At 41.1% G+C, this 12,179-nt stretch overlaps 2 protein-coding genes across 3 annotated transcripts in view; one reads left to right on the top strand and one right to left on the bottom strand.

The window, feature by feature from the left end:
• The window catches only part of trim46a (tripartite motif containing 46a), a 128,877-nt gene that overhangs the window by 24,599 nt on the left and 92,099 nt on the right, over window positions 1–12,179 (top strand). The window lies entirely within an intron of this gene.
• On the bottom strand, window positions 6,274–10,854 carry slc50a1 (solute carrier family 50 member 1). 2 transcript variants are annotated; one of them, XM_056443915.1, is made up of 6 exons: window positions 10,661–10,854; window positions 10,387–10,464; window positions 10,112–10,235; window positions 9,779–9,940; window positions 7,385–7,504; window positions 6,274–7,284 (listed from the first exon to the last, which is right to left on the bottom strand). In XM_056443915.1, exons 1-6 carry the CDS (start codon window positions 10,726–10,728, stop codon window positions 7,177–7,179), a joined length of 660 nt encoding a protein of 219 aa, XP_056299890.1. In that variant the 5' UTR covers window positions 10,729–10,854; the 3' UTR covers window positions 6,274–7,176. The 2 variants fall into 2 exon arrangements, with proteins under 2 accessions (XP_056299890.1, XP_056299891.1); XM_056443916.1 differs by having other exon boundaries at window positions 9,779–9,937.

Raw genomic sequence — 12,179 nt, 5'->3', positions numbered from 1 at the left:
TAGTGGCACTTTTTGACTAGTAGTGGCATCTGCTGGCAACTGCTGGCAACTGCTGGCAACTGCTGGCAACTGCCGGCAAGTGTCACTGAGTGCCAGTGCTTACACTTTAGATTAACAGTGGCATCTCCTCAAAGGAGAATTTCATGGAGGTATAACAGTATGACATGGTAAAAAAAATAATTATATATTTTTTATTATTAAAGAAAGGCGGACCACATTATACATATCATGGTATATAAGTGTTATATATTACGAAGTGAAACGTAGTAGTAGCAAAACAATATTCAATATAGTACAGCAGTATTGTACAGCAATATCGTATTGCATATTTTAAGTAAGTCTAAAAAAATACAAATACATTATCTATGCAAGTCTGTGGCACTTGCCACAGACTTGCCACTGAGGTGCCAGTGAGTTGCCAGTGAGGTGCCAGTGAGTTGCCAGTGAGGTGCCAGTGAGGTGCCAGTGAGTTGCCAGTGAGGTGCCAGTGAGTTGCCAGTGAGGTGCCAGTGAGTGCCAGCGTCGCTAGGGGGATCTCGCCCCTACTGCCCAGTTCATGAAGAAAACCCACACAGTCAGTTTGCCTCAGCAGCTGCTAAAGGAAGACTAGAGGCCTTTAGATTGTGTCATGGTGGAGTTAATGGTTGACAAACAAGAGAAACATTTTCTGTTTAACCCTCCTGTTACCTTTACATTTACTAACATATTTTACCCTCGGGGTAACAGGAGGGTTAAACATTCTGTTTAGGATGAAGATGTATTAATGTTCCATATGGAAGAAAACTGCTAAATAACTGCTGAGTTGCAGCACCATTGTATAGAAGAATGTATAAATGTATATATCCGTCTTTTGTCATAAATCTCTATGTTCTCACAAAATATACCGAGAATATCGGTAATATGTGATTAATCATGATTAATCCACAAAAACCTGTGATTAACCCGATTAAAATTTTTAATCGTTTCACAGCCCTAATATATATATATATATATATATATATATATATAAATAGACATGAGTGTGTACATATTTCTGTTTATTTTTGTATTGTTACATTATAGTAGCCTAATATTATGTTTATAAATATCTTATATTTACTTAGAATTGTATATGTATTCGGTTCAAATTAAAACAACATCGCTGTAGTTAAGTTACATTTAAATATTAAGTTATAAATCTTAACCCTCAAACAGATTTACTTGTAACAAATAATTAGATTAGAAACTCTGACACACACAAAATGCTAAAAAGCCTGCTCACACAGGACCAAAGGCCCAGAGACTCTGTGAGTAGTTATGTGTGATTGTGTGTCATCTTCAGACCGTAAAGGCATTAACTCTGTGCAGTCCTCAACTGTACTGAACCACCTGTTTGACTTGATTTAAAACTTCTACCTGCTTTGTGGCAGCCTACGCTATATGAGTATTAAAAATGATTAAGAGATCCAAAGAACAGAACAGAACATAAACCAAGAAGAACAAGACGTTTGTGAGTTTAGTTCATAGTTAACTTTTGAAGCGAGCTAAATGAAACCATCAGCTCCAGTTGTGTCAAGCTCAGTTAATGAGTCTCTGAGAGGAAGATACCTGACAAATGATTTATATCGAAGGAGACATGTGTATGTTGATCCTCGCTGACAGTGTGTTGGTCCATAGGCTGCAGAGTAATGACTAGCTGTCCACATATCACTTGGCTCACTGTTCCCATTCTAAAGGGCGGCAGAAGCAGAGGGAGGAGGAAGAAGAGGAAGGAGGAGGATGAGAGACAGAGACAGGACATACTGAACCACACAAATCCCGAGGACACACCGGAGGGCTGCCTGTAAATCTATTTCCGTACAAAGCAAAGGACTTTCAGCACCAACTGGTTACAGTTAAAGAGCTGGAAGCGCACATTTCTTTGCATGTTTGATTGTGTGTGTTTGAGAAAAAGGAAGGTGGTCTCTGTGCGTCGCCTCTGTTGCATGCATCCCTTCAGCTGTGCAACCGCCAGGCGCTGAGGAGAAAAAGAAATGCAGATTATAAAATCAAAAAAAGGGTGGAGGAGCTCCTAAAACAGAGAAGAAAGCCCGTTGTTACTCACTGCACACGGTGGTTCCCCATAAATACTTACCGCTGCAACTGCATTTACAAACAAACAATAATAAGCTATGAGAGAAAGCTTTAGTATGAACATTGATTGTGGAAATTCACGTGTAATGAGTCGGAATGTTGCTGCATATGAAGAGAGCTCGAAGTGATTTTTCTTGGGTGGAGAATGTGCGCGTTGCTTAAAGTCTATTTAAATCTTAGACTGGCCGACAGTTAGACATACCTGATTATCACTGCAGACGATCTGAGGGGACACAACATGGCCGTCAGCTGTCTGACTGCTTCACAAGTGTCGGAGCAGCAGGACCACCAAGTCCTGAGAGGAATGAAAGATGAAGGAAGAGACTGATACATTAAGAAAGAGAGGGTGTGAGAAAATACAGGTTAGAGATGTGATTCGGGGATAGGTGAAGAGAAACAAATAAATACATTCTGAGACAGTGATAGGAGCTGACCATGGGAATAATGAGATGAACCAGGAAAGGGAGGACGGCCACAGAGGCGCGAGGAAGGGCAAGAGGCTGACAGGAAAACTGAGAGAAGCACATTCCTTCTCTCCCTCTTGTTCTCTTCAAAACAGCAGCTGGGACAGGTGTGCTTTTACTGATGGTAGAAAATGCCCAGGCTGCTTCCTGCCCCCCGTGTGCTGTGTGTTATATGCTGAGTGTGCACACTGTCTGGCGACATGTTAGCAGAGACTGTGTTGTGTGTAATTATGGGGGGAACAGGTCCCATAGATCCGACTTTGCCCATAATGACAAAAATAGACATCTGAATGCACACGTGGTGTTTGTTGGAATACAGTCGACATACAACGTGTGTTTAAGATACTCAGCGTGTGTGTGTGTGTGTGTGCTGCTTAAGGAGACTGTCTCTACTTCAGGAAACAGAGGGATCCTGTTTGTGAGTTGTACTCATTGTTCAGCTGATTACCCCCCCCCCCCCCCCCTAACCTCCCACTCCCCCACACACTCATGTACACAACATTGGCCCCGTGTCAGTATTTGGCCGTCGAACAGACGTATAGCCGACACATGCTTTGATTTCCACAGTAACACTGAACGAGGGGCGTGTCCAGCCAGTCCCTCTGACTCCATGCGTTGTCCCTGCAGCCTTATTGATGTCTCATTTCACAGGAAGAATGGACAACATCCATAACTCCCTTATCTTCTCCTGGACTCATCATTTCCTCGTAAATGACTCATTTCTGTTTACGTTGTCTTTGTATCTGGGTTCTAGACGACTCGCTTGTCTGCACTATCCTGTCCCTATTGTGTTCATACTTTTAAAGTGAACTTTTGTCATGTTATAACAATTACAGACCGTGGCCAAGAGCAACATCGACAGACTGTAATATCTCAACATGTCTCTACTGGTCGGATCAGCAAACAAAATGATACCTTCGTGCTTTCGTGGTCTGCAGATGAAGAAGTTAAGCATTCGATTCTCAGAGATTTCCTCTAAAGCACCACGAGCACATGTGTTCCCTTATGGGATGAAATATTTCAACATCTACTGGCGTGTGCAGACATTCATTGTCCTCACAGGATGTACCGACTGCTGATCCTCTGACTGTTCCTCTCGTGCCACCGTGAGATGTCTTTTATTAGCATAACATTTGGTTGAAGAAATACTTCACCCACTATGATCATTTAATCAGAAAATACCCTCCCTGCTTTTCCTTGAATTCTTGAGGAAACTTTTTCTTGAATTCCATCACAGTGAATGAAGTATAGAAAAACAACAAACATATTGATGAATGGGAAAACACATGTATGGGGGATAAGTTTACCAGTAAAACTATCTAAAAACATCTGCTTTACTACTCACACAAGGTGGGCAGTATAATCCATGTATCCTTTATCCAATCATATGCTCAGTGTACTTCCCACCTTACCATTTAAACACTTCCCTATAAGCAGTCTCACACTTTCACTCCACTGTCACATGCGTTTTGGAAGTAGCGAGCATGATATATAAGAGTTGGATTACACTGCATGAGTTAAGTAAAGGGTTCGTTAATAGATGTTTGATATTATTTTTTAGCACCCCTGTTTACATCAGTTCATCAGGGGTTTTCCCATTTTCGGGTTCTTTGTTCACTATGGAGGAAAAGTAAAACCTGATAAGATTTAGTTTTACTTTTCAAGACTGGAAGGTAACACATGGCGAATATTTGATATACAAATGGTAATTCTTCGGATGAAGTAGGCTTTTCCTTTAAAAATCATGTCTCCTTCAGGATGAATTGCCTTATATATATATGTATATATATATATATACATATATATATACATATATATACACTACCGTTCAAAAGTTTGGGGTCATCCAGACAATTTTGTGTCTTCCATGAAAACTCACTTTTATTTATCAAATGAATTGAACATTTCATAGAACATATAGTCAAGACATTGACAAGGTTAGAAATAATGATTAATATTTGAAGTATTAATTTTGTTCTTCAAACTTCAAGCTCAAAGGAAGGCCAGTTATATCACCAGCATAACTGTTTTCAGCTGTGCTAACATAATTGCACAAGGGTTTTCTAATCAGATATTAGTCTTCTAAGGTGATTCGCAAACACAATGTACACTGGAGTGATAGTTGATGGAAATGGGCCTCTATACACCTATGGAGATATTTCATTAGAAACCAGACGTTTCCACCTAGAATAGTCATTTACCACATTAACAATGTAGAGAGTGTATTTTTACCTTCGCATTGAAAATGCCGGAAGGTTATGTTTTGATCGCCGTGTATTTATTTATTTATTTGTATGCGTGTTATTCGCAAAACTCAAAAAATATTGAACCGAATCGCATGAAATTTGGTGGGATGATTGTTTATTATCCGGGGACCAGTTGATTAGATTTTGGGATCGATCGGGTCAAAGGTCAAAGGTCATGAACAGGTCAAAATCTTTCGCAGAACTCAAAAAGTATTGAACCGAATCGCATGAAATTTGGTGGGATGATTGTTTATTATCCGGGGACCAGTTGATTAGATTTTGGGATCGATCGGGTCAAAGGTCATGAACAGGTCAAAATCTTTCGAGAACTCAAAAGTATTGAACCGAATCGCATGAAATTTGGTGGGATGATTGTTTATTATCCGGGGACCAGTTGATTAGATTTTGGGATCGATCGGGTCAAAGGTCAAGGTCAAAGGTCATGAACAGGTCAAAATGTTCTTGAATCGCATGAAATTTGGTGGGATGATTGGTTATTATCCGGGGACCATTTGATTAGATTTAGGGATCAATCGGGTCAAAGGTCAAGGTCAAAGGTCATGAACAGGTCAAAATGTTCTTGAATCGCATGAAATTTGGTGGGATGATTGGTTATTATCCGGGGACCATTTGATTAGATTTTGGGATCAATCGGGTCAAAGGTCAAGGTTATGGAAAGGTCACTCTTTTTTTACCATAGCACGATACATTTTTGTCCAATTGGCATGCAACTAATGCCAAAATGTTCATAATTCAATGCCCAATCTTGTGATATGCGAAGGTATGCGCTCTACCGAGTGCCCATTCTAGTTGATTAATGTTATCTTTATTGAAAAAACAGTGCTTTTCTTTGAAAAATAAAGACATTTCTAAGTGACCCCAAACTTTTGAACGGTAGTGTATATATATATATATATATTTATAAACTCTCATGCTACAACAGAACTACACATTCTTCTTCATCTGCTGCTCAAATGTTTCTCCTCTACTTTCCAGCTCCTTCTTTCAACTGCAGCTCATTCATCTCCCACCTTCAGTCCTCTCTGTGTACTTTTTTCCCTACACAACACTCTGTTGTGTCTGTGGCCTGTCAGGGAAAGGCTCTTTGACACACACACACACGGGATGAGAACCACTGGTGTAGCCTTTCCCACCAGTGCCCTCTCTGTATCAACAGTCACACAAACAAACTCATTCACACTGCTGCACCATCAAACAGGCTTTTGTCTCTTCTTGCACTAACACACATGCGCGCGCCTACGCACACAAACACACGCCCACACACACACCTACTGTACACCTAAACACACACACACAGCTCTTATGTCCACACATCCTCATGTAAGCCCATTATTAACATCATAACAAAACCTCCAAGTTGTTAATTCACTTTGCGGTCAGAAAGAAAACCTTTCATGTTCACACCTTCACAAGCAATCAGCAAAGACAAGTTGGTTATGGTTAGAATTTATTTACATTCTTTAGAAGCGAGTAAATCAGCACTGACACTCGGATGTTTCATTTGCATAACATATGTACTTATTACAGATAATAAGGGGACAAGCAAGCCTCAATTCCCCATGACAACCAGCCACCATAGAAATAAACATCATTCATTCACGTAAACAAACCCCTACGATGTTAATGTCCTTTCTTATTTTATTTAATCGCATACATAATTGCCTATTTTAAAAAGGCCTCAACAATATAGGAAGATACTAGCTCTTTTTGGACCACATAAACATTATGTATCAAGACTCCGGACATAACATATTTAGAAAACAAATACAACTGCCACTCAATATTCAGTCTGCAAGGGGATAAAAAAAAAGAAGAAGCTTGAGTAGAAAATCTAAAGGGTTTTAAAAATGTTCATCGCCTTTCCAAGGAAAATATGAAACTATCGGACATTATTCCACACATGAGTACCATAATAGAACACTACATGTGTATTTAAATAGCAGCCAGCGAGTTACAACTCCACAATATCTTTGGCAAGTAAGTGTCAGGGAAGATAAAAATCCAATTCACTGAATTTTGAACGGACTCCAAGTCTCCGGACTTGTTGGTCGATCAGTAGAAGCCATTCACCTTCAATGGCAAACAGGATCTGATAGAAAGCACTTGGAGAGGAGGGACGGGTCGATGAAATGGCTGCAGAAAACCAACAGTTGAATCAAATATGACAACTATACCTCCTCAAAGTGACAATAAGACATTATCACCATTTCATCTGTAGTGTTTCTCCCCGCTGTCTCTAGGAATAAAAACACAAGTGATGGGAAGCTTTGCTGCAGCCCTCCATGGAGTCAACAGATCCGTCTTCTCTTTACATTTTCATAACCCCCCTCCCCTCATATCAGCATAGACTTATAGGCTGGTGAGCTCTGGTTGACAAACCCAAACCTCCAAAACAGATACAACCTGATGAGGCTGGTGAAGATGCCGGGCGAGTTTGGAACCTGAAAGGAACACAAACAGGAATAATTAAGGATCCTGGCTTTCAATTCAAATTAAGAACAAATGTTTAAACAAAGGTTGAAAGCAGTCGCTGCATCTTACCACAATGTAGTAGTCGTTCAGCTGGAGGCCGTACAGGACCCAGGAGGTTGACGTGAAGAAGGTGGCGACAGCCAGAGGGAAGGACAAGCACCTCACATCACCACTCCGCACTATCTGCGCCTAGAAAGAGAGGAAGACGAGGACAGCACCAGTCAGAGAACAAAGACTTCAAGGCTCGGTTTAAGCTGGACTTAGAGGTGTTTGCAAACGCCAAGACACAGAAACTGGTGCTTGTGGAACTTTTATTTGAAATCCCGAACTGATGTCGCCAACTATATATTGACCAGGTACAACGGCCATGAGCACTTTGTCTGCTTTTCAGAAATAAAATAAATGCCACTGAAATATGACACTGAATTATCAATCACCTGCACGTCAAAGGTTGAAGGAAGTTTGGAGAGAGACCAAGAGGAAGTAATTGGGTTTGAGTCTATGAGCATTGAGAAGAACAGTGCGTTGTTTCCCCATTCCCTTTCGCCCAGTCTGTATTCACAGCATGCAACAGATGAAAATGCCAAAGACTCGAGACATAAGTTGTACCTAACACATAAGAATGCAGTTGGCATGTGAACTATTTATTTGGTGTTTGTGTGTAAAGTTGTGATGTAAAAATATAACTTTTAGAATAGTTTAAGTAGAGTTTTCAGAGAAGTTTCAGAATTTGTGTCTCACCAGTTGCAAAAAACTACAACATTTATGTATTTAAGAGGAATCAAATAACTGAGTAATGTGAAAGGTGTCATTGATGAACAAACTGCATTATCAGACTGCAGTTCCCCACAGAACCACCAAGAGTTTGAGCAACTTTTTTGTCACATTCCCCCTCAAAAAATAAAAAAACCTTCTAACCGATAACCCAACTGTACTCGACCTGCTCAGCAACCACACAGCACACTGGAACAGTTAGCAACGAGCTGGGTGAAAGTATGGTTTTTTTCTTATTATTTACACAACCTTTCCTGTGCACAGCCCTCTGAATGCCTTCCAGGAGAAGACGGTCTCTGAACATGTGTGCCGTAATCTCCATATTTAAATGAGTCTTGCCTCTTTGAATAGTAAGAGCCAACATTAAACATTTTGTAAAATGTGAGGAGACTTAACCAAGGGGATGAGGTCCGAGCAGACAGAGAACAACAGGAAGACACAGATGAGGGGAAAGAAACGCAGGAAACAGACTCAGGGTCAGTCAGGGCTGCGGGGCAGATGGAGGGAAGAAGACAAACAGGATAGTAGACCGAGTGGCAAGATGATACAGAGAGACAGAAAGAAAGAGAGAAAAGGGGCTTTATTCCTTCACTGGTAAATAGCTGCATGTGCAGAGTTGACTGACCTGAACAGATGTCGCCTGCTGTCTTTGTGAAAGTTCAGCATATGGTCATAAAAAAAGTCTGAATGTGCTGTTCACAGCTCAGTGTGTTGAAGTTAAGACTGTGAAGCGTGTATGAAGTTTGATGCAGAGAAGTTTGATGCAGGGAGAAGCTTCAACCACGCATTAGTGCTTAGAAATGTCAGTGAAAACTTTTGCAACATTTGCAAGTTGGGCATTTTAGGGCCGGACACTTTTTTCTATTCTAGATAATTTTACAGCTCTGTGCCACATATATCCCCATTTCATATTCAATCGTCCTGAAAATATCATTTGACTGTTTTGGGGCGTTTTGATGCGCGTAAAAGCCGCCAGGACGAGTTACCACGACGGAGCGCTGCCACACCGAGCTGAGCAACATCCTCTTTCAAATGTAAGATATCTAAATTAACTTAAATATCTTGTCAAATTCCATCTGAAACTAATTAGTGATTATTATGACTGTGGGTCAGTGGTCAGCAGGTCCGTCTTCAATCAGGGGGTTGGCGGTTCACTCCCTGCCCTAGTCGATGTGTCCTTGAGCAAGGCACTTAACCCTGAATTGCTCCCTGTAGCTGCGTCTATGGTGTATGAATGTAACAGGATTTTAAGTTGCTATGTTTAACAGCCTCAGCTAAATGACATGTAATGTATTTATGATAAATCAAAGACTATCTTGCTTGATTCCCACGCCATGAACACGCTGATCATCAGCATTGACTTGGTCTGCATTTTAGCTTTATAAATGACTTCAAAGACGTGTGTTCATATTTTACATTTACAGTGTGCCGTAAATATATAATTTTTAAATACTATGCTATTTATTAAGCATTTGAAGTTGTGGTGCAAAAATATAATTTCAATATTTTACACTTTGAATAAAGAATTTGCTTTAGCAGGAGATGTAAGAGATTTTGTATTTTGCACACATCTTTTTTTTGTGTGACTTTACACCACAAATTAGCAAATATTATAAAATCTTACATTTTTCTTTTGACTTTGTGCACGCTTGTATGTCGTGTTTGTCCGTATTGCATGTGAGCATTTACCAGGCCGGTGAGCGGGGACATGTACATGATGACGGTGACCACGCTACAGGTGAGGCCGAGCTGGCTGAGCCGAGCGTCTCCCTCAGGAAGAAACGTGGTGAAGTAGAACCAACTGAAGGTCAGCACCGTCGCTGCCACCAGAGTCTGTGACATCACCTGCTTCTGAAACATAGAGAGCGAGAGGTAAGGAGACACCAGCGTGCACACCTGGGTGGTAAGGAGACACCAGCGTGCACACCTGGGTGGTAAGGAGTCACCAGCGTGCACACCTGGGTGGTAAGGAGTCACCAGTGTGCACACCTGGGTGGCCCCAGTCTACACTCCCTCACTTACCTTTTGTTTCGTGTAGTGGAGGTAAACGATGATATAGAGGATCTGAAGTACAGCTCCGATAACGTTGACCAGGATTATCGTATGATTCGTCTTCAGAATCCCATAGTACAACCAGCCCAGGTTACTATGGAAACGGGACGAGCATCATTAGGAAGGACAACAATGACCTCTAAGACAGGTATTCCAACCGACAATAAACACCAGAGAAGAAGAAACAGGACAACAAATACACTGAACTGATCATAGTGAAGGAGTGCACATGCACACACACTCACTTAAGACACGTGGTGAGGAAAGGGAGAAACTGGATATTGTCAGCGCTTTTGGATTCTCTCATCTTCTTCAGGTCGTTCCTAGAAGCACAAACAAAGAAACAAACAAGGTATACAACAAAAAAGGTAAACAAAGTCAACGCACTCCTTCACAGCTGCCATATGCGACGGAAACGGCTGAGACACCACTGCCCTCTTGTTTCTTACCAAACACAGTGAAATGACAATAAACAATTGCAATACAGCATGACATTAAATTATGAGAAATTCAACTTACAGTCCAGTCGAGAACATACCGACTGTGAACACGATGCAGGCCCATGACAGAAACGGCATTAACTCCATAACAAAAGAGAATAAAGGTCTAATTCGCGACCCGGTTTTGTATTTTATGTGCCACGTCTGCTTTTAAACACTGATGCTTGAACTGCATGCAGATAAAACCGACAGCACAACAACACGGACGCCCTGCTCGAGTCACTGCGCTTCCGTGTTTGCAATCAGTGTGCACAGCGGCTCTGTGCTCTGATTGGCTGTGTGGAAGCAGGCGCGGGGGGTTTGCTCCAATAGGATGCTGAAACGATGCGGACGTGGCGTGTTACGTCATCACGTTGAAATCATGTGTCAGGTCCGGTCTGGTGGATGGAGCTGGCTGGTGGAGATAGACCCCGGTGAGATGGATGGAGGTCTGTCAGAAAGTCGCTCATGGGAGTCGAAACATATTTTAAAAACTTCGCTCTTCAATTAGAGGAATTGGTGGAGGAGAATCTCCCTCATTTCAACAGTCAGTTAGTGTTGCTGTAATACACTGTGGGTATTCAAAATGATCATTACAATTATTATACTTTTTAAAAGGACAATTAAAAACCACAATACAAGGTTGTTTAATTTGATTTAATTCCATATACAATTAGTCAGTCATGTTATTTGAGCTGCACAGTCTTAACAGGGTTTTTCCTGGGTCAAAATGGGTCTTGGGTGCTCCCAAAAAATGTTCGTACACCGTTCGTGCAGGTCGGGCTGTTGAGTGATCAGCAGCTGGCCACTCGGTCCATTCGCGCACCTCACAGTTCCGTATTGATCAGACAAGAAGACACGCTTATCAACTTATTTCATGGATATTGCATCCAGCCTTTTCTGGGATTCATATGTCAACTTGGGAATAAGAATTGTAAATAAGGACATTACATTACTGCCGCCTTCCTATTTCGCAAAGTTCCGGTGAATCACATGCTAATCTCCTGAAAGGTGCTCGTTAACTTACCTCTCTTCATCATGGACCCTCTGATCCGCGGACCCCTCCCTCCGGTGTCCAGCTGTGCATCAGAGCTGCAGAGTGGTCCTGACGCTGTGAGGCTCTCGACACAGAACCTCACTTACACTTCTCAAACATCTCTCAGACTTGACCTTTCTCAGCAGTCACATCGTTTTCTTTTTTCTCTTCACATTTGTTTGACATTTCATTTTTCTATTCTTATCTTAATCACTTTTGTCCTTATTTATACTGTCATTTATCCACAGATTTCTCTTTTCTGTTATTACATTTTCAATATTCCTAAAGCTCTTTGGGGTCGTTTAAATGCACAAAGGTCACACAAAAGGTTGTCTAACCTCGATCTTCAGACCCTTTGTCCTTTCACACATATTTCAAATGTAATGCGATAAGTGAATAATCTATTTCCTTACATGTGAGACTATATCCTATGGCTGTAAATACAGGAATATTGCAGATGAAAATGTTACATTCATTATTATTAACATAAAATCCTAAAAATATTGTCGTTTTGTGGTGAATG

The sequence above is a fragment of the Pseudoliparis swirei genome, chromosome 22 (assembly GCF_029220125.1).
Source record: "Pseudoliparis swirei isolate HS2019 ecotype Mariana Trench chromosome 22, NWPU_hadal_v1, whole genome shotgun sequence".
NCBI classification, from domain to species: domain Eukaryota; kingdom Metazoa; phylum Chordata; class Actinopteri; order Perciformes; family Liparidae; genus Pseudoliparis; species Pseudoliparis swirei.
Note: the sequence above shows the minus strand (reverse complement) of the source record. Positions and strands in the feature narration are given on the sequence as shown.

Excerpts from the sequence above, each read along its gene's own strand:
- slc50a1 (XM_056443915.1), bottom strand. The coding sequence starts at position 10,728 with ATGGAGTTAATGCCGTTTCTGTCATGGGCCTGCATCGTGTTCACAGTC. Across the intron at positions 10,465-10,660 it reads GGTATGTTCTCGACTGGACT|GAACGACCTGAAGAAGATGA; the intron begins GTAAGTTGAATT and ends TTGTGCTTCTAG. Across the intron at positions 10,236-10,386 it reads TTCCTCACCACGTGTCTTAA|TAACCTGGGCTGGTTGTACT; the intron begins GTGAGTGTGTGT and ends CCGTTTCCATAG.